Source organism: Mirounga leonina, unplaced genomic scaffold (genome assembly GCF_011800145.1).
Source record: "Mirounga leonina isolate KUSES-001 unplaced genomic scaffold, KU_Mleo_1.0 Mir_481, whole genome shotgun sequence".
NCBI classification, from domain to species: Eukaryota; Metazoa; Chordata; class Mammalia; order Carnivora; family Phocidae; genus Mirounga; species Mirounga leonina.
In genome coordinates, this window is record NW_023270773.1 from 957,978 (window position 1) to 980,301 (window position 22,324).

General features: G+C 47.2%; 1 protein-coding gene across 3 annotated transcripts in view; it reads left to right on the plus strand.

Moving 5' to 3' along the window:
- Window positions 1-22,324, plus strand: part of DGCR8 (DGCR8 microprocessor complex subunit) — a 34,766-nt gene that overhangs the window by 6,231 nt on the left and 6,211 nt on the right. For all 3 annotated transcript variants that reach the window (XM_034989149.1, XM_034989148.1, XM_034989150.1), the window contains exons 3-10: window positions 208-367; window positions 2,544-2,686; window positions 2,849-3,131; window positions 5,413-5,610; window positions 5,871-5,972; window positions 6,726-6,824; window positions 8,887-8,969; window positions 22,139-22,239. In XM_034989149.1, coding sequence (XP_034845040.1) covers window positions 208-367; window positions 2,544-2,686; window positions 2,849-3,131; window positions 5,413-5,610; window positions 5,871-5,972; window positions 6,726-6,824; window positions 8,887-8,969; window positions 22,139-22,239 — 1,169 coding nt within the window. The remainder of the gene's footprint in view (window positions 1-207; window positions 368-2,543; window positions 2,687-2,848; window positions 3,132-5,412; window positions 5,611-5,870; window positions 5,973-6,725; window positions 6,825-8,886; window positions 8,970-22,138; window positions 22,240-22,324) is intronic.

Below are 22,324 nucleotides of genomic sequence, written 5' to 3' on the forward strand. Positions count from 1 at the left end.
ACCTGTGCCAAGCGTCAAGTGTTTTGGTTGCAGTTGTCAGTTTCTTCCTGTTTGTTTTTCAGATGATCACGCAACATAAAGGCATACCTAGGCCCCACTTGAGAGTGCCTCATTTCTGTGTCTGTTCTCACTAATGCTGTTAAGCTTGCCTACGGTACAGGAATGCAGGCTCCGGGGGCCCTGGTGTCTGAACAGCGTGTTTTGCAGGATGATTTTGACAATGATGTTGATGCTCTGCTGGAAGAGGGCCTTTGTGCTCCCAAAAAGAGACGAATGGAGGAGAAGTACGGAGGAGACAGTGACCATCCATCTGACGGAGAGACAAGTGTGCAGCCAATGATGACCAAGATTAAAACTGTGCTAAAAAGTAAGTCAGCCAGTCAGAAAGTAGTGTGTTTGTGGGGCGGTAGAAGTGCCGTTTTGAGAGCCCTTGGGTGCCAGGCAGTGGTCTTAGCAGTGGGCACATGTTTGAGGGAGGACAGTCATGTGTGGTGAAGGGGAGACAGACAAGACACAAGGAAGCACCAGATGCACAGTGATCCGGGTGCAGATTGTGGTGTCATGCGTGGACACACACTGGAGCGGCTGGTGTTGTGCAGGGGAGTGGGGAGGCACTTCTGATGGGGTGGTGGAGGGGGATGAAGTTGCTGGGAGATGACAAGATGGGCAACTAGAGGATGTGAGGCCGAGGCCAGAGGTGGGTGCAGCACTGTGGCAGGTGATGGTTGTAGTCTGGCTTCTGGATTCTCCACCAAGTGTCAGGGGAAACCTCTAGAAGCAGGCAGGTGGTGGTGTTACACAATTTTTGTCTAAAGGCACAGCTCCTACGGCTGCAGCGTGGTGTGTGGACTTTAGGTGGCTAGAGTGGGAGCTCCTGTGGTAGGGGTGAAGGTGTTCCAAAGCTGCACTTGGATTTGGGGGGTGGGGCAGTCGGCCTGGAGTTGCTTCTGGGGCTGGGCATTGGGCAGTGGGAAGGGGCTGAACGGATGCATGGGGACTCAGGCACACAGTTGAGACCTTAGGCTGAGGGCTGGGAGTGCAGAAGGTGGCTTGGCGTGATGGGAGGAAATCGAAGGGCAGGTGTTGTGCAGTCTCCCACTGCAGAGTGGACGGGGTGGCTATGCTAGGTGCCACAAAGCCGTGTCCATTCTGAGCAGCCTGGTTCAGGTTCACAGTGTGCCTGGCCATGACTTCAGGGATGCCACTGGGCCTGCCTGCACCGGGCACTGCTCTGCCTTTCCCTCTGCAGCCTTCTGCTCCACCTCACCCACCTGGCAGCCTGCCCCACCGTGCTGCCTCCCAGGAGCTGTGGCATGGGCCTCAGGCTCACAGGCTGCGTGTAAGCTGCATGTGAGCTCTTCAGAGGGCTGGGCCAGCTTTATGACTGCTACTTGTTACAAATGAGTAGCCCAGGTGCACCAGTGACCCCTGTTGTACTTTGCTAGCATTTTGTTTGCTTCTCCTTGTCCTGACTTAGCCCAAAGATGGTGTGAGGCAGCTCCTTGGCTCTAGCCCGGGTAGGGGAAAGTGTGTGACAGTGTCTGTGCACCTCTGACCTGTTGTGCTCCCTCCTGGGGGCCATCCTGACATCAGCCATCCAGCCAGGATTGTTATGTTCTGATGTCAGGCCAAGGGTTAACACTGCCGGGTGGGGACCAGGCACTGGGATGCTACTCCCTTGTCCGTGAAGAGTCCCTCATGCCATTTCATTATGTCTTGTGTTTTTAAAATTTCATTTGCTTTTTTCTTTTGTCCCTAAATTTCTCACTTGTTCCCAATTCCTGTTAGAGAATTACGTTTCAGTTAAATCTTTGTGCTTTTCCTAGTCACCGGGCCTGTTAGTGGCAGGTGTCAAGTGGGTAACAAGTCTTGAGCTTTTTTCTTTGACCGCCTGTAAAGCAAAGAAGGGGTTGGGAGTAGTGTTCTAAAACTGACTTAGAAATGTATGAATTGGAAGTAGTTTCACGTGCTGGTGAGAGTATGCAGCTCAGGTACAATGAACACTTGCTGTCGAGTCACAGGGAGCAGTGGTCGGCAGACATGCAATTTGTTAGCAAAGTTTACTCAGCCCCTGGGGTGCCTCTGGCCATAGCCAAGGCAGGCAGTGAGGGATTGATGGCCGTGGTGCCCACAGCTGTGCAGGCAGCAGCTGAGGCTAGGACTCTTGTCTTGTAGAACCTCATCCCAGGCTCCTTTGTGCACCATGTGCTGTTCTAGGCCCAAGAGTACAGCAGTAAACAAGGTGGACAGCTTCCTGCTATTGAGGAGGGACTTAGATTCTCTGGGTTGGAGCCATATAAACAAGCACAACAATTGAGAAGAGTTTCGTGCATTGGAGGCGCTGAGTGGCAGGCAGGGCTGGGTAGGCTCTGTCTGGTGGAGGGGAGGGTCCTCCTCTACTCCCCTAGTTCTTAGAGGTTCTTTCCAATCAATCCTTGGTTGACTTTACTATTTTTATCTGCCATGTGTCATAATTTTGAAGCCATCTCTACAACTCAGAGTGTTTCTGAAGTGATTGTAGGATGCTCTCGTCTTCTGTGCAGGTCGTGGCCGTCCTCCTACAGAACCATTGCCCGACGGGTGGATCATGACATTCCATAACTCCGGAGTCCCGGTGTACCTACACAGAGAGTCTCGGGTGGTCACCTGGTCCAGGCCGTACTTCCTGGGAACGGGAAGCATACGGGTAGGGGATGCATCAGTCATGAATTTAGTCTTGTAAGTTTGCAGACTGAACATACACACGCTGTGTTTGCATGCTAGCCAGGCAGAGGCAAGTGGAAGGCTTCAGATGTTCAGAGCTTTGAGGTCATCCTTGTAATCTGTGTTGCAATTTCACTATCCACAGAAACATGATCCTCCTCTGAGCAGCATTCCTTGTCTGCATTACAAGAAAATGAAGGACAATGAGGAAAGAGAGCAAAACAGTGAGCTCACCCCCAGTGGGGAAGTGTCCCCTGTCAAGCCCCTGAGCCGATCTGCAGAGTTGGAGTTCCCCCTGGAAGAGCCTGACTCCATGGGAGCTGACTCGGGGGCCCTCGATGAGAAGGACCCACTGGGGGCTGAGGGGGCCCCCGGGGCCCTGGGGCAGGTGAAGGCCAAGGTTGAGGTGTGCAAAGACGAATCAGTTGGTAAGTTTCTGGGGTGAACTTTCTTCCTTCCTTGTTGGCTGGGATCCGTCTGCAGGGATGTGGCTGCACTCCACGCCTTCCCCGGGGTCACGTTCCTCCTGCTGAGGCCACCTGTTCCTGCTTTTGTCTGTGAGGAAGGGACTTCTGGGGACCTCTCTCCACTCTTTCGTGGTTGGAAATGCCTGTCTCCCTGATCTTAGAACCTGCCTGGGTCTGCAGGCCCCACATGGCCGGGGCTGCCGTGGAGATGGCTACTGTCCGTGCACACTGGCGTTTTTCTCTGGTTACTTTTGTGACCTTTCCTGAAATCTTGGTTTTTCAGTAGGATATGCTCATGTGGCGTTGTTTTGATCTGTCTTGATGCGCTCAGAATGAACTACTTCAATCCACAGATTCAGTACTGGGAGACAGCCACTATTCTGTGGATGTTTCCCTCTTCAACCCCATAATTGCTTTTGGCTATGTATTGGTGTTTCTCTTCTCTCTTCTGTGTCTTTTAGCTTAGGCCTACCCGTGAAATTCTTAGTTGTCTACAGTGGTGTCCGACCTCTCTCAGCCCACCTGCTGAATCTCTTTCAAAGAGGACTTTGTGTTTTCAGGATTTTGGTTTTTGCTATTTAGATACTGTCTGAATATTGCTGCCCAGCCTTCCTTGTAACTCTTAAGTGTGTGGAGCCTAGAAAAGCTGGGGCGGGGTGGGGGGGGTGCACCACTGCTGAGGGAGGGGCCTTGGTGGAGAGGGCTGGTTGGAGCCTTAGGCATCTAGGGAAAGGCAGGGTGTGTCACTGGCCCCCAGCATCCCCCCACGGACAGACTGCTATCTCTCTGCAACCTGCCTGCCTGTTGCCTCCCTCCCCATCCACGTTAGCTGCCCCGTCTTCTGTCCATGTGTCCGGGCTTTTCTAAGGACCCAGCTGGAACAGAGTTTTCACTTTAAGACTTCAACGTAATGGTTTCTTTTTTCAAATCCATCTTTTTTTTTAAAAGATTTTATTTATTTATGACAGAGAGAGAGATCGCGAGAGCAGGAACACAAGTAGGGGGAGTGGGAGAGGGAGAAGCTGAGCAGGGAGCCTGATGTGGGACTTGATCCCAGGACCCTGGGATCACGACCTGAGCCGAAGGCAGACGCTTAACAACTGAGCCACCCAGGCGCCCCTCAAATCCATCTTTTATGCACATGTAACACCTGAATGTGTTCTTGTTTTTTGGAAAAGACCTCTCTTTCACTTCTAATTTTACTCCTTTTGGAGAGGTGATCACTTGTACTTATTTCCAGACTTCTTTCCCTGCATTCACATGTAAAGAAATACGTGGTTTAGTGTGTAACTAAGTGGGTGCAGGTATATTGTTTCACAGCCTTGTGTTTTAACCATGTATTTCTCGGTCTTGCACATGGACTTCCTCCCTCTACTTCCACAGGCATTGCTGTTAGGGCTCGGTGTGAACCACAAGAGTCCCTACCTCAGGGCTTACACTTGCATAAGAAACCAGTGAGGGTGATGTGACCCTCTAGGATATCCTGGGAGCGAGAGGGGTAGTGGGTGCAACAGTAAAAACAGGAGGCCCCTGGGAACTTCACTGAGTGGAGGTGGGTGGTGAGCAATGGGATTGGGCCAGGGGCTGTGTGGGGGGAGGCATGACAGGTGCCAGGGCCCTAGCTGCCTGGGTGTGTTGCTGAGTGTGCAGGCAGCCAGGATGGCCGGAGGGGAAGAGCGCAAGGTGCACAGTGCTTCGGCTGCTGTGGTACTTGTTTTGATACAGGGAGAAAAGTCTTGAAGGCCATCTGGTTTTTTTTTTTTTTTGTTTAAAGCTTTTTCTTTTTTCTCTTGTTCCAAATAGACTAAAAGAGCATTTCAGAAATTTGTCCATAAGGGACCTTCCTGAGTAATTTGAGTGACAGGACCTGGTTCAGGGGCGCCTGAGTGGCTCAGTCTGAAGTGTCTGCCTTAAGCTCAGGTCATGATCCCAGGGTCCTGGGATCGAGCCCCATGTAAGCGGGGAGCCTGCTTCTCCCTCTCCTTCTGCGCCTCTCCCCTACTTGTGCTCTCTCTCTTGCGCTCTCTCTCTCTCTCAAATAGATAAATAAAATCTTAAAAAAAGAAAAAAGAAAGGACCTGATCCTTTGCTTTGTTTGCCCTTCAAAAGGGAAAGGGGAGTGGGGAATGGCATGGCGGGGCCTGTTTGATGGGCAGCCCGTCACCATCCTACTCACTGGACAGAGGGAACATGACTCTTAGGTTGGAAGTTAGCAGTTTTGTTCTCTGGTAAATCCACACAGATCTTGAGGAATTTCGGAACTACCTGGAAAAGCGTTTTGACTTTGAGCAAGTCACTGTGAAGAAATTCAGGACTTGGGCCGAGCGGCGACAGTTTAACCGAGAAATGAAACGGAAACAGGCCGAGTCCGAGAGGCCCATCCTGCCGGCCAATCAGAAGCTCATCACTCTGTCTGTGCAGGATGCACCCACAAAGAAAGGTGAGTTGGGGCACGTAAATTTTATCTTGGGCAGATTGGTTATCCTGTTGTTTTTCACTTGATGGTCTTAGAACATATGCTTTGTGTGCGAGTTGCATTTACTTCAAAGCTTATGTTTACCCTACGAATGCAGAGGTGCACTACGTTCACGGTGGTGAGCCCCTAATTCAGTGAGTCGCTAACTTGGATGGTGCCAGGTCCCGAGTGCTAGCTTGCGGCAGGTCCTCACGCTGTTGCTGAGATAGGCCTTCTTGTCACAGAGTTTGTCATTAACCCCAACGGGAAGTCCGAGGTCTGTATCCTGCACGAGTACATGCAGCGCGTCCTCAAGGTCCGCCCCGTTTATAATTTCTTTGAATGTGGTAAGTTTGACTTCCCTCATCTTGGCCCTGAAGAATCCTACACCTCTCTGGGGTCACGGCTGGGGAGGCGGGAACTGATCATTAACCCCACTCTGCTGGGATAGAAGTGAAAGGGCAGGGCGGGGAGAAGCGTGCTGCAGGTGGGCGGGTTGTGTTTACAGCTGTGTGTCCCTTCTGAGGACAAATGCCCCTGCTTCCCCCTTTCTTTATCCACACTCCCCCCACTCCCACCTTCTTCTCATCCCTTGCTCTGAGGAAGGCCCCCCACTGTCTCCACCTGCCCCGAGGTGGATGAAGGGGCCTCCGGCCTGCACTTCCCACCAGCCCTTCTCCTGTCACCATCCACATCACACCTTTGTGAAAACTAGTTTGTCTTCCCTGTAGAACCCTGAACCCAGGAGTCACTCATTGTTTTAATGTTGTTCCCTTGGCTTCAGCATCTCTGCTGTTCACAGTCCTCTGTCCATCCTTCACAGACATTGATCCCTGTCCCTGGTGGCTTGGCCTCTGGCCTCCTGTTTCCCCTCCAGCTTACGAACCTATGGTCCCCTGTTTCCCAGTTTTCCTGGCATGCTCTCTGCCTGCTGACCAATCCTTGGCCCTATCTCCATGCCTCAGGGAGCCCCCGTCTCTGCCTTTCAGCAGTAGCCCTGACCCGCCTTGTCTGTTGGTGCTAGCAGATTGTATGTGTGCGTGCGTGCGCGCTTTTATTGTCTTGGCAAGTATTTTTAAAACCGTGATTTTAATTTTAAGAGAACCCAAGTGAGCCTTTTGGTGCCTCGGTGACCATTGATGGTGTGACCTATGGATCTGGAACTGCAAGCAGCAAAAAACTTGCGAAGAATAAAGCTGGTAATGTGCCTGGTTGGGTGTCAGAGACCCATGCTGCCCACAGTGTCTGCCCCTCCCCTTGGCTAGGGAGGGCTGGGGGTGGGGCAAATCCATTTGATTTATGTAATCCTCTAACTTGGTTTTTTAAAAGTATGTGCTCATTGGAAAAGACTCAAATAGAGGAAGTAAAATATGAGAAATAAAACTAGAAAATTCAAACCTTCTCTGCTCTGTGGCAGCTGGGCCAGAATCTCCCGCCCTTGTCCCCACTGCTCACAGAGCTCACTGGGCCGTGGTGAGCACACATTCTAGAGTGGGGTTGTTCGTAAACCGTGCAAAACGTGGGCATGCTAGATGACAAAGAGGTGGATTTTCTTTTCTTTTTTTTTTTTAAAGATTTTATTTATTTATTTGACAGAGACCTAGCGAGAGAGGGAACACAAGCAGGGGGAGTGGGAGAGGGAGAAGCATGCTTCCCCATGGTGCAGGGAGCCGGATGCAGGACTCGATCCCAGGACCCTGGGATCATGACCTGAGCCGAAGGCAGACGCTTAACCATCTGAGCCACCCAGGCACCCGAGGTGGATTTTCACACTGTTGGCATTCTTGAGTGGTTTTGACATGTGAGAGGATGAATTCCTGAGTCCTTCAATCTCTAGATTTGGGACTGCCACTCACTGAATGTAGCCTGTCAGATCCCTGGGAAGGGCCTATGTTTTCCAGTTAAAAGGGAAGCCATTCTGCCTCACCATCAGGGTTACTTGGCCTCTTATTGGAAGTGAAGCACATTTTAGGGTGGGTGTTGCGGGTGCACCTCAGGCCTGGTGCCCATAGTTCTATTCTTTTTATATATTTTTTAAGATTTTATTTATTTGAGAGAGAGAAAGCATGAGCTGGGGGGAGGGGCAGAGGGAGAAGCAGACTCTCCGTTGAGCAGGGAGCCTGATGTGGGGCTCGATCCCAGGACTCGGAGATCATGACCTGAGCCGAAGGCAGACGCCCAACCAACTGAGCCACCCAGGTGCCCCCCACAGTTCTATTCTTAAGGTTTCTACCTCTGCTGTAGTGTCTTCCAAAGCACTCTGCCCTGTACAGGCATGAAGTATGTCAGTTTCATCACATTCTTACCAGGTCTTGGGTGGTGAAAGTGCTTTTGTTCATGTGACTCTGAGTTTACCTTGGAGTTGCTTTCTTTTGTGGTATATGCTGAGGATGATTGAGAGGATATGTTACTTTCTGTCCTTCCTTCTGTGAGGCTGTGCTGGGATCATGCACTACACCCCTTCTCCAGGAAGGCCTGCTGTCCATTTTAGAGAGATTGTGCCAAAAGGCTTTTTCAGCTCAGCAAACTAGTGCTACCAAGGTCATGGGGCAAATAGTTCAGAGTAGGGTCCATTGTGGGGGTGGAAGCGTCCTGGCAGTAGGGCTCTGCTCTCCTCACGTGTGAGGATCCACTTCCTCTGCCCAGATCCCAGCTGCTCTCTAGATATCTCACTTGCTAGCACCTACGACTCTGTAGGGTCAGATTGTTACCCCTCCCCATTCCCCAGCACTCCTCACTTCCCCACCCCAGTGGTGAATGGCAGCCCTGCTCATTCAGAAATCTGTGCTCAGCATTGAGCCATCCCTCTCCTCCGTCCTGCAGACGCTTTCTCAAGAGTATCCGTCCAGTCTCGCTGCTTTTCCCTCCCACACTCAACAGCAGCCTGCTTAGTCCTCAGGCCTCACTACTTGGCCTGGGTCCTGCTGAGCCATTCGCCTGCACGCCACCACCGTGATTTCTTTGAAACAGATCTCGCCTGCCTTGCCTGCTACAAGTACCTCAGGGCAAGAGTACATGCCGCTTTTGTGGCTTAGGAGGCTGCCCACAGCCTAACACTTGCCCCACTGTGTCCTTTGCTCAGGATGTGCTCCTCCATCCTCTACTCTCCCTGCCTCGGAAGCAGTGCTGTTCCCCAGGGCCCTTGCTTCCCTCTGAGCCATGGGAACCTTGGTCCTGCGCAGGAGCCAGCGTGCAGCTTGCTCTGGAGTCAGGAAGCAAGCTGGGTCCAAGCCCTCACCCTTGGGGTTTTTCTTTTCGTAGCCCGAGCTACGCTGGAGATCCTTATCCCTGACTTTGTCAAGCAGACCTCTGAGGAGAAGCCCAAAGACAGTGAAGAGCTTGAGGTGAGTGTCATAATCCTGCTCTGTCTAGAACTGTGCCTCCAAGGCAGTGTCTGCGCCACCCCCCAGGCTAGTGCAGGTGTGGATTTAAATCATCCAAGCTCCAGGTGATTTTTGTTTGTTCATATTTCATAAAGGGAAACGTGTTTGTCTTTGTGCAAGCAAGGCGGGGAAATGTCATTTTTTTCTGAGATTTTTGCCCCCTGTGTCTTGTAATGGGTGGCAAAGAATGTGCACAGTCAGCTCTCCCCTGACTGTAGATCCATGGTGGGAATCTTTGAGACAGGGTCTGTAAGTTATGTTGTTCTTTGTATTAAGAACTGTTTAAAACTACTTGTAAACCTTTTTGGGTAGATTTGTTTTTTTTTTTAAAGATTTTATTTATTTATTTGACAGAGAGCAGGAACACAAGCAGGGGGAGTGGGAGAGGGAGAAGCAGGCTTCCCGCGGAGGAGGGAGCCTGATGTGGGATTCGATCCCAGGACCCTGGGATCATGACCTGAGCCGAAGGCAGACGCTTAACAACTGAGCCACCCAGGCGCCTCTGGGTAGATAGGATTCTATGGTTATTTGTAGTGAGGGCTTTTCAAACTCTGAAGAAGGCTTTCTTTTTTATAACTGCTCTATTGATCTATATCTACCATATATTTTGCTCCTTTAAACCATACTGTTGAGTGGATTTTTGTATATTGAGTTGTGCCTTCATCACAATGGTCTAATCTTAGAATATTTTCATCTTTCTAAAAGGAAACCCCGTACCCATTAGCAGTCACTCCTAATTCTCCGTGTCCCCCAGCCCCTCAATCCCTGGCAACCACTAATCTCCTTTCTGTCTTGATGGATTTGCTAGCTCCGGACACTTCATATCAGTGAAATCATATGACATGTGGTCCTTTATTGACTGGCTTCTTTTTAAACCATGCTGTGTTAGCTGTGAGTTTTATCCGATTGAGGAAGTTTCCTTCTGTTTTGCTAAGAGTTTTTTTCAGGAATGGATGTTGGATGTTGTCAGATGTTTTTCCTTCTTCTATTGAGATGATTGTGTGGTTTTTGTCTTTTACTTTATTCATATTAGTGGTATATTGCGTGGGCTTTTGAATATTAAATCAATCTTGGATTCTGGGACAAATTCCACTTGGTTTTGGTATACATAAGTTTTATGTGTTGCTGGATTTAGTGTGCTGGTATTTTGTTAAGGACTTCTGCAGCTATATTTATAAGGGATACTGGTCTGTAGTTTTCTTGTAATGTGTGGTGTTGGGGGGATACTGTCTTTACAGAATGAGGTGAAAATGTTCTTTTCTCTTGTGTGGAATAGTTTGTGAAAGGTTAGTATTAATTTTTAAACATTTGGTAGAATTCACAGTGAAACCATCTGAGTTTAGACTGGACTTTGACATTATTTAATTACGTTATTTAATTTTCACGTGTACTTCTCTTCAGATTTCCTCCTCCATTTTGAGCTGGTCTGGGGACTTTGTATCTTTATAGGAATTTTTCCGTTTGCTCTAGGTTATCTCATTCATTGGCATACATCTTTCATAGTGTGCCCTCATGACCCGCTTTATTTGGTAAGGTTGTGGTGCTGATCCTGCATTCACTCCTGATTTTAGTAGTTTCCCTCTCTTTTTCTCTTGGTCAGTCTAAGTTTGTCACTGTCATTGATCTTTCAACGATCCAGCTTCTGGTTTTGTTTGTTTTTTCCTATTGGCTTTTTTATTTCCTATTTCATTTATTTCTGCTCTAGCCTTTATTTCAATACTTTATTTGGCCAGTCTTAGGTTTAGTTTGTTCTTTTCTAGTGTTTTCAGGTTAGGGTATTGATTTGAGGTGTTCTTTTTAAATACTGGAATTTATGGCTATAACTTTTTTTCTGTGTACTACTTTAACTGCAGCCCATAAGCTTTAGTGTGTTGTGTTTCTGTTTTCATTCATCTCAGTATTTTTCTAATTTCCCTTGGGATTTCTTCCTTGAATGATAGGTGATTTTAGGAATATTTACTTTTCATATATTTGTGAATTTCCCAAATTTCCTTTAGTTGTTGATCTTTAATTTAATTCCAGTGTGGTTCGAAAACATAGTTTGTATGATTTCAGTCAGTCCTTTTAAGTTCATTGCGGCTTGTCTTAGGACCTAGCATACAGTCTGCCCTGGAGAATGTTACCTGTGTGCATGAGGCGAGTGCACTTCCTGCTGTTACTGGGTGAAGCAGGTGTCGGGTTAGGTCCAGTTGGGTTATGGTGTTTGTTCTATATCTTTGTTGGTCTTCTGCCTTGTTCTTCTGTTTTTTTTTTTTTTCCTTGAGAGAGAGAGAGTGAGAGTGGGCGTGTGCGCGCCCGTGGTGGGGGAGGGGCAGAGGGAGACAGAATCCCAAGCAAGCTCCATGCCCAGCACGGAGTCCGAGTCCGACTCGGGGCTCAATCTCACAACCCTGAGGTCTCAACCTGAGCCGAAATCAAGAGTCAGATGCCCAACCGACTGAGACACCCAGGTGCCCTGCCTTCTGTTATTGAGAGTGGGTATTGGAGTCTCCAACTGTTATTCTTGAATTATTTCTCCCTTCAGTTCTGTCCATTTTTGCTTCACGTATTTTGGGGCTGTTGTTAGATACATACATGTTTGTGGTATTGTGATAATAATAAGAGGTATATGTTTGGTGTTTGTTCTTGGTTCCTGGTGCAGAGCTTCTACAATATATTAATGTTTGTTTTTTGTCCCCAGTTCTTTAAAAAGCTGCAGGTGGATAAAGGTGAATGGAATGTCTTTTCTTATTTTTAACACACCCCTTTCTTTCTTTTTTTATATTTTATTTAGTTAAGTAATCTCTATACCCAACGTGGGGCTCAGACTCAAGACCCCAAGATCATGAGTTGGCATGTTCCACCAACTGAGCCAGCTAGATTCCCCCAACACATCCCGTTCAACCACACCTGGGTTTATGTTAATAAAGTGACTTTTGGACCATCCCTTTGAATGGGAGCTGGTTGCCTGTGGAATCTACCATATAATTAGAGGGTTAGAACTTTCAGCCCCCCCTTTCCCATGTGTTGTGTGTGTGTGTGTGTGTTTGTTTAGGAGGCAGTGGAAGTTGAGCTAATCGCTAATGGCCAGTGATGTAATCAGTTATGCCTGTGTAGTGAAGCCTTCATAAAAAAAAACAAAACTGAAGGGGTTCAGAGAGCATCTGGGTTGATGAACACATTGAGGTGCTAAAAAAGATGGCATGCTCAGAGAAGGCATGGAAGCTCTGTACCCCTTTATACTTTATTTATCTTTTCAATCTGGTTGTTCCTGAGTTATATCCTTTTGTAATAAACCAGTTCTTTATTAAGTAAACTGTTGTCCTGAGCTCTGTGAGCTGTTCTGGAAAATTACTGAAGCTGAGGAAGGGTTGGGAACCGGTATTATACAGCTGCTCAGTCAGAGCACAGGTGACAACCTGGACTTGAGGTCAAGTGATGGCAACAGTCTTGTGGGACTGAGCCCTTAACCTGTGGAGTCTGCTCCAACTCCTGGCATTTAGCGTTAGAACTGCTTGGTGTGGAAACCCACTCATTTGGTGTCAAGTGTTGAAACTAGAAGTCAGTTCTGTTTTAATGTTTATAATATTAATGTCATCTTGATGGATGGGCCCTTTGTCATTATTAAATATCCTTTATTTCTAATAACAGTTTTTGTCTTAGAGTCAGTTTTATCTGATATAGTCACTCCTACTCTCTTACTTACTCTTTGTGTGATATGTGTTTCCTTCTTTTTACTTTTAGCCTATTTGTGACTTTGAATCTAAATCATGTCTTTTATAGACAGCATATAATTGGGTTTTGTTTTATCCTTCTGTCTCTGCCTTTTGATCCAAGGGCTTAGGCAATTTTTGGGGAAGATTTCATTTTATTTTTAAAGAATTAATTTATTTGAGAGAGTGTGAATGAGAGTGGGGGGAGGGGCAGAGGGAGAGAATCCCCATGCAGACTTCTCACTGAGCGTGGAGCTGCCCTGCTCAATCCCAGCACCCATGAGACCATGACCTGAGACAAAACAAAGAGTGGGATGCTTAACTGAGCCACCCAGGCGCCCCTAAAGATTTCATTTTTACATAATCTCTGCACCCAACGTGGGGCTCGAACTCACAATCCTGAGATCAAGAGTCGTATGCTCCACTGACTGAGCCAGCCAGGCACCCGTTTTAATTTCAGTTTATTGACTTGTTTTGTTTTGTTTTTCAGCTGGTTGGGGGGGGGGTGCTTAGTCCATTGAAATGTAATTACTGATAAGGTAGAATTGATGTATGCCACAGCACTGTTTGCTTTCTGTTTTATGTCTTTCTATTCCTCAGTTCCTCCATTACTGTCTTCTTTGTCTTAGATACTTTAGTTATTTTCTCAGTGGTTGTCCTAGGGAATTTCAGTCACATCTAAACTAAAAACAGTCTAGCTTGGACTGCCAGCTTACTTCAATCATATACAAAACTTTGCTCCTATATAGTTCTATTTACCCCCACTTTTATGCTTTCACTGTCAAAAATGACATCTCTGTATATTGTGTGTCCATAAACATGGATTTATAATTATTGCTTTATGTAGTTGTCTTTTAATTCAGGTAGAAATAAAGAGAAATAGTATGTGTTTATATTGTCTTTTATTTACTGTAGTTATCTTTACCTTCTGTAGTGCCCTCAGTTTGTTAACAGTCTGTAGTGTTCCTTTTATTTCAGCTGGAAGGCTCTTAGTATTTCTGGGAGGGCAGTTCTGCTAGCAGTGGATTCTCAGGTTTTGTTGATCTGAGAATGTCTTAATGATTCCCTTTTTTGTTTTTTTTTAAAGATTTTTATTTATTTGACAGAGAGAGACACAGCGAGAGAGGAAAACACAAGCAGGGGGAGTGGGAGAGGGAGAAGCAGGCTCCCCGCAGAGCAGGGAGCCCAATGCAGAGTCGCTTACCAACTGAGCCACCCAGGCGCCCCTGATTTCCTTTTTTGAAGCATTGTTTTGCTGGTTATAGAATTCTTGGTTGACGTTCTTTTTCTTCATAGTGGGAATATGTCATCCTACTGCCTTCTGGCCTCTACAAGGAATGAGAAGCCAGCTGTTCATCTTACTGAGTCACATTATTGATGAGTTGTTTCTCTTACTGTTTTCAAGGTTTTCTCTTTGGTCTTTGACAGGTATGTCTAGGTATAGATTTCTTTAGCTTATTATTTTGGAATTTGTTGAACTTCTTGAATATGTAATGTTTTTCATCCTTGGGAAGTTTCAGCCTTTATTTCCTCACATATTTTTTTTTGCCCTTTTATTTCTCCTTTCTGGGACTCCCATTATATGTAAGCTGGTATACTCCCACACTATCCCACAGGTCTCAGAGACACACAGACCTCATAGTCACTAGTCTTTTTCCTCTTTTTTTTTTTTAAATGTTCCTCAGACTGGATATTAACCCAACCAGTGCGGGGCTTGAACTCAGGACCCTGAGATCAAGAGTCAGAAGCTCAACCGATCGAGCCACCCAGGCACCCCTTTGATTTGCCTGCCCTTTGATTTGCCTGTCTTAAGTTTGCTGATCTTTCTTCTGACCGAATCGGCTTTTGAACCCCTCTAGTGAATTTTTTTATAATTTCTATGTCTTTATTGAAATTCTGTTTGGTGAGATATTGTTCTTGTGCTTTCTTTTAATTCTTTAGACATGGTGTTTGTTTTTTTTTTAGTTTTTTGAGCATATTTATTAATAGCTGATTTAAAGTCTTTAGTAAGTCCAGTTTCCTCAGGGATGGTTTGTATTGATTGCTTTCTCCCATCTTGTAGGGCATATACCTTTGTTTCATTTCATATCTCATAATTTCTTTTGTCGAAACCTGGACACTTCAAGTAATGTGGCAACTCTGGATGTCAGATTACCTCCCCTTCCCAAGATTTGTTGTTCTTGCTGTTTTTGTTGCTGTCTGTTTAGTGACTTTGTTAGTTTGCTAGGACTGACATAACAACATACCACAGCCTGGGTGATTTAAACAACAGAAATTTTTTGCCTCACAATTCTGGAGTCTAGACCTCTAAAATCAAAGTGTCAGCAGGGTTGGTTCCCTCTGGGAGCTGGGAGGGAAGGATCTCTTTGAGCCCTCTTTCCTTCATTTGGAGATAGCTGTTGAAGATAACTGATAACAGGCTTTCTCCCTGTCTGTGTGTTTATTTCCAAATTTCCTCTTTATAATGACAGTAGTCATGTTGGGTTTAGGGCCCACCCTAATGACTTCATTTTCACTTGATTACCTCTGTAAGGACCCTGTCTGCAAAAAAGGTCACATAATGGCATACTGGGAGTTAGGATTTCAACATATGAATTTGTGGGGGGACATATTTCAACCCATGACAGTGACTTTCCTAGACTATTCTGCAGCCTTTTTGGAGGATGGGAACTTTGCTTTGTCACAGCAGCTTATCTGAGCAGGCTCTGCTGTTGGCCACTGGTGGCGGGGGGGGGGGGGGGGGGGGGGGGGGGGGGGGTGGGATGGGGTATCTTGCAGGACACACACACCCCTTGCCTGTGGCTATTATTATGGTAAAGTTTAAAGTAACTCAGTAAATTACAGTTGACTTGAAAATATTTTGACATGTTGAGATAATGGAAAATTCTCCAGGGTTAGTAGAACAAGCGTTAGGAATGCCTGGTTTCAAGATAACATCCAAGACAGTCTCTCTTTAGTGTTGTGGCCTCTAAGATACCAGCATCTTCCTTGGTTGGTGGTTGAATGAATAAGCAGCTCATTACAGTTTTTAAATCTGAAAGTCTCTGTGTTTGCTCTGGCTTTAGTTCCCTCGTGTTTAGCACCATTGTAGTTCCCTAAGCAGGGACCACCCAGTTTCATTCTGGCCAGCACAGGGACCTAGGGTGTGTTCCATGGCTCCTCCAGCGTTGGCAGGTTATGTGTGTTGCACAGTGGCCTGTCGCTCCAGTTCCCTGCTCTGTCCCAGCTGCCGTTCGCAGTCCTACTACCTGCGTTGCGGCCTCCTCGTATGTGGCCGTGCAGTGGGATGTGCACCTGGAGGGCTGCAGTCTCTCTCTAGACTTTACCATCAGCCTTGTCACTGCCTCACACTTTGTTATCAGGGTACACTTGGTGATCAAAGGCCAGTGGTTACCTCTTCTCTGTTGGAGGTGCATGGTTTAATGATGACCAGCTGGCAGTCTTTGTGCTCTGTTGTTTCGTCCTCCACCTTTCCTCCTGCCCTCAGTCTCCAAGGTCATTGTGGCTGCAGCCTTTTCCTTGGAACCTTTCCCGTCAGCGCCTCTAGTGAGGCATTTGCATTTGCCTGAGGCATCTGCCAGGACAGGGGCTGTGGGTTTCAGGGATTTGTGCCTCAGGTTGTGCTGAATAGTAGTAAGATTCAGGTTCTGGCCATGTATTCTGGGGCTCGTCTGGAAAGTGAGGGATCTTTCTAGAAATGACATCAGAAAGTAGGCTGAGAAAGAGGAGGTTTCCTCAGGTGGAGGATGCCACATGGGCAGCTTGGAAATCCCAGGTAAAAGTTCCCTTGTACACACAAGGGGCTTTTCCATGTCACTGCTCCAATTCTCTGACGTCAGCGAGGTGTCTACAACTCTGCTCAGTTCTCACACTGTCTACATGGAGTTGCTTCAATCCCAAAAGACTGCCCACACTTCCCACTCCAGCCACAAATGGGGTGCCCAGGCCACCCACATTGCCCAGCCAAGGACAGAATCAGGGGTTCCCATGACTTCCCTCAGTTTCATTAATTTGCTTGAATTAGAACTTTCTTAGAATCTACTCTCAGAACTCAGGGAAACACCTTATGTTTACTGGTTTATTATAAAGGATACAGATGGACAGCCAGATGAACAGGTCCTTAATTGTGTTTGCTCTTTCTGGTGACCAGCCCCATCATGAAGCTCCCATCATGAAACTGTCTAGGGTCCCCACCAACCCCAACCCCTCCCCCCCTCCAGTCTCCTCATTAGCATAAACTCAGGTGAGGTCCAGAGGGGCTCGTTTGAATAACAAAAGATACACCTATTGCTCAGGAAATTCTAAGGGTTTTAGGAGCTCCATGCCAGGAACTGGATACAAGGACCAAATATGTGTCCGATGGCGAAAAATATCATTCTCTGGAGAGGGTTTTTCACACTTAGAATTTAATTGTATAGGTGTGTGCACACATACACATTGTATTTTTCTCTTGTTTTATTTATTTATTAATTTATTTATTTTTACAGATTTTATTTATTTATTTGACAGAGACACAGTGAGAGAGGGAACACAGCAGGGGGAGTGGGAGAGGGAGAAGCAGGCTTCCCGCTGAGCAGGGAGCCCGATGCGTGGCTCGATCCCAGGACCCTGGGACCATGACCTGAGCCAAAGGCAGACGCTTAACGACTGAGCCACCCAGGTGCCCCATGTATTTTTCCCTTGTTTTAAAATTTGTCAGAGAAGAGAGTAGCTTCTCTGTCAGGTTGGATGTGTTAGAGCAGCTCAATCCTGACTGATTTTGCTGTCTTGCTCCTAAAAAATTGTGACAGTGTTTCTGTCACATCCTTGTGAGTAGCTCGATAGGTGGTGGCCCCTCTTTCCCATGGTGCCTCTCTGGAGGTGTGGTGCCAGAGCTCAGGCTGTGGGGGCATTCCCTTCTTGTGTGGACTCCCGGGGGACGGACAGCAGGATGCCAAGGTGGGCTGAGTGGGCCCTGGTTCTTTGGGAGCTCTCGCTGTGCCCTGCTGTCCTTGTGGTACAGGGGCACAAAGTCCACATGCAATGGTGGCGTGGATATAGAAATCCAGGGTTTGAGAGCTGCCATGGAAGTAGAGGCTTGGGGCAGGGTGTGTTTGATGTTGATTAAAAAGGCAAACACGGATGACCAGAACTGGCACCATGCCCATTCACAAGACCTGGGGTGATTTCTTCTCAATATCTTATTGCTTCTTAGATACCTGTGGGATGGTGGCGCCTGGGTGGCTCAGTTGTTAAGCATCTGCCTTCGGCTCGGGTCATGATCCCAGTGTCCCGGGATCGAGCCCCGCATCGGGCTCCCCGCTCTGCGGGAAGCCTGCTTCTCCCTCTCCCACTCCCCCTGCTTGTGTTCCCTCTCTCGCTGTGTCTCTCTCTTTGTCAAATAAATAAACAAAATCTTAAAAAAAAAAAAAAATACCTGTGGGTTCTGGTTGGTTCATGGTTGTTCTAGAATTTAGGTATTAGTGACCCGTTGTTTTTGCCTTTTTGGTTTTTTTTTTCTCCCCAATTTACTTTTTTTTTTTTTTTAAAGATTTTATTTATTTATTTGAGAGAGAGAATGAGAGAGAGCACATGAGAGGGGGGAGGGTCAGAGGGAGAAGCAGACTCCCCGCCGAGCAGGGAGCCTGATGCGGGACTCGATCCTGGGACTCCAGGATGATGACCTGAGCCGAAGGCAGTTGCTTAACCAACTGAGCCACCCAGGCACCCGTCCCCCAATTTACTTTTTAATTTATACAGAGTTAAATGCACTTTTTGGTACACTTTTGTGTTTTGAACCATGCATATAGTTTTGTCATGTAACCCACAGCACAATCAAAAACATTTTCAAATCTCCCCCTCCCAGTTCTCTTGAACTGTCCTTTTGTCATCAGAATTCTCTCTTTTCACCCTGCTAGGCACTGAGCTGTCTCCCTAGGTTAGCCAGTTCCCGAATGTCTTATCAGTGGAGTCACAGGGTAGGTACCCCGAACCAGGCTCCAACTCAGTGATGCAGGTAGGATTCATCTCTGTTGGTGCCTGTGTCGATGGTTGGGTCATTTTTGCTGCTGAGCGTGCCCACTACAGGGCAGTGCTGGGTGTGTTCTTCCTTCTTGATTGAGGGGTGTTGAGCACATTGCCAGTTTTGGGTGATTAGCACTTGGTTGCTATGAGGCTGTCCAGGTTTCCATGTGAGCGTAGATAAATAAGCACCCAAGATGGCCTTGCTGGGCTGTACGGTAGGTGTGTGTTCAACTGGATACCTTTGCACATCTGTGGGGAGCAGCATGTATGTGTGGGTCTGTCTCTACATTTGGTTCTGTCTCCTTGGGTCTGTGTGTCTGTCCCTTCACCAGTGCCACACCTTTTTGATGACATGAATTCCTTTTTTTTTTTTTTTTTCTTTTTTTAAGGTTTATTTATTTGAGAGAGAGAGCACGATTGTGGCGGGGGCAGGGGCAGAGGGAGAGTGAGAGAATCCCAAGCAGATTCCGCCACTGAGTGCAGAGCCCAACGCAGGACTCGATCTCATAACCCTGAGATCCCGACCTGAGCTGAGACCAAGAGTCGGATGCTTAACCGACTGCACCACCCAGGCACCCAAATGACATGAATTCTTGAAATCAGATAGTGTGAACCCTCCAACTTTGTTCTTTTTCAAAAGTACTTCCATACCATGCTCCTTTGCCCTTCCATAAAGAAACAGTATGTCAGTATGGAAAGTTCTGTTGAGATTCTGATTGGAATTGTGTTACATCTGTAGATGAATTTGGGGAGAATGTACTTCCTAACGGTATTGAGTCTTCCGGTTCACAACCCCAGTGTGTCTCCCCATTTATTGAGGTCTTCGTTCATGTCTTTTATTGTAGCTTGGTCATCTCCAGTGTGCAGATCCTGCACTCATTTTCTTAGATTTAGACATAAGTATTTCACACATGTTTTGGAGCTGTTGTGAGTAGCACTTTAGTTTCAGTCCTGACTGTGGATTGCTAGTGTAGAGAGATGGAATTTACTGTCTGTATGTTGACTGTGTGTCTTGCAGCTTTGCAAACTGTGTTACTTGTTCTAATAGTTTTTCTGTAGATTTCTTTGGAATTCCTGTGTACAGACTAGGTTGACTCAGATTAAAGGTGGTTGGATTTCTTCCTTCCAATCTAGATGCCTTTTATTTCTTTTTCTTGGCTTGGTGTTCTGGCTAGAAGCTCCATTACATGTTGAGTAGCAGTGGGGAGAGTGGACATCCTAGTCTTGTTCCTGATCTTAGGCGGGAAGGATCCAGCCTCTGACCACTGAGTGTGATGTTAGCTGTCCGTTTTTTGTTGGTGCCCTCTATCAGGTTGAGGAAGGGTTCTTCTATTCTTGGTTTGTTGAGTGTTTTTATCATGAAAGGGTGTTGGCAGTTTGTCAAATGCCCTTCCTGTATCTGTTGATAGGCCTTTTCCTCTTTAATTTGTTGATAGAGTGAATTTGGTTGATTGATTTATTTTTTAAAAACTGCATCCCTGGGATAAGTCCTACTTGGGCACGGCATAGATTTGTTTTTATGTGTTACTGGTTGCGAATTGCTAATACTCTGTTTAGGATTTTTATACCTGTATTCATGAGGGATATTAGTTTGTAGTTTTCTCTTTGGTGTTAATAACAGAATACTACTAACATCATAAAATGAATTGGCAGTTGTTCCTCCTCTTAAGGTTTTTTGAAAGATTCTCTAGAATTGGTGGTGTTTTTTTTTTTTTCTCTCTTAAATGTTTGGCAGTTGTCACCAATGAAGCCATCTGCATGTGTAGTTTTCTCTGCGGGAAAGTTGTATCAGCTTCTTGAAAAGGGCAGTTTGGGTAGTTTGCATTTTTTAAGGAATTGGTCCATTTTCTCTAAATTGTTGAATTTATGGGTGCTGGGCTGTCTGTGGTGCTCCCTCATGGTCCTTCAATGTCTGTTGGGCACTGATTCTCCAGGCTTCTTGCATATTGTTGTCAGTGGGTCACTTCTGCCCTTTGTGCTGTAGTTCCTATATGCCCCTCATAGGTTAACCATGAGCCACATGTGGCTGTGGCCCTTGGTGCAGGTAACTGTGGTGCCGGCCTTTGCCTGCGGCTGTTGGATGTCTTTGGGCTTCTGAGTATGTGTTCTCCAGCTGTGTGTGTGCGCCTCGGCTCTTGCAGGGAGGATCCTGGGCACACAGGTTGTTTTCCACCTACTCAGCCTGGTCCATAGCCCAGGTGCTGGCTGCCGGTTACAGACTGGTCCTCATAGGTTGAATGAGAGAGCCAGCCTCCGCTGATGGTTTGGCTACCTGGCCAGCCATTGAGGATGGGTCCAGGGCTTAACATCTTGGTGAATAACTTTCCTTGGAAACTGATCCACGCTGATATGGGCACTTGTAAGTGGAGGTATCCTGTGGGGACCTGTTGGAAGACAATAGCCAAATGAGAGCAGGGAGATTTTCAGCTCACCAGAATCAGGAATCCTCTTCAGAAATAGTACCTTGCTTTTTTTGACTCAGTAAAAGTGAGTCCGCTGGTGGAGGGAGAGGAACCCCTGCCTCCGTCCCCACAGCAGCAGTGTTATGTTCTTAAAGAAGAGGCAGGGAGATGGAGAGGGGGCCATGTGGAGATGGGAGTGACGCTGCCACAAGCCAAGGAAAGCTTGGGGCTGTCAGAACCTGGAAAAGCCAAGGAATGATCTTCCTGAGAGGTTTCAAAGGGAATGTGGCCTGCTGACTCCTTGCTTTTGGACTTTTGGCCTCCAGAAATGTGAGAAAATAAGCCACCCTTTTTGTGGTACCTTGTTATGGAGGTGGGCTGTGCTGAATGGGTAGGCCATGGCCTCCTTTCACTGGGGGTGGCTCAGCAGAGGCCCAAGCCTGGTTGGAGTCAGAGCCACTTCCTGGCTGCTGCCTGCCTCTGTTGTGCAGAACTTGCCTTTTTTCCCCTGAGAAACGGGTTAAGTGGTGTCTCATTAACTCTTCTTAGTCGTTCTGTTCTCTGGTTCTCATAGTGATTGGTTTCAGAGCCAGGACAGATGACTTTGTGTTTGAAATGGGAGCGAGGCCAGGCCCTTTGCAGCCTTCAGGAGGCTTGCCCTTTTTAGAGTACATTGCTTTTGTCTTGACTTACCTTCTTTCTTCTATAGTCTCACGATGATCTTCACATTTTTCTCCTAAGGTTGTCTGTCTTTAGATTTCTGACTAATTGTCTGTTCAGACTTAGATTCAGCGAAGGCTCCCAGGCAGCACGAGGCTCTACCACCCTGTTGCAATATGTTCTCTCCAACTTAGCACAGCACTGCTCATCCCATCTCAGAGGGGCAGCTGGACAGTGAGGTGGGGGTGTGACATGCTCCTTGAGACAGTAAAGAGGACAGGAAACTTTTGGGGCAAGGAGACAGCATGGGGAGCAGCTCCGCGCGTCCAGCAGGCTCGGTCCAGCACTTAGGAGTGGCTGCTTTGTTTTGTAGTATTTTAACCACATCAGTATCGAGGACTCACGGGTCTACGAGCTGACCAGCAAGGCCGGACTGTTGTCTCCCTATCAGATCCTCCACGAGTGCCTTAAAAGGTAGGGCGGGTGCTTCCCCTCCTGAGAGCGGTCATGGGGGCTTCTCTTTTGGTGCCCAGTGTCTTTACTAGCCATTTATCCTGGC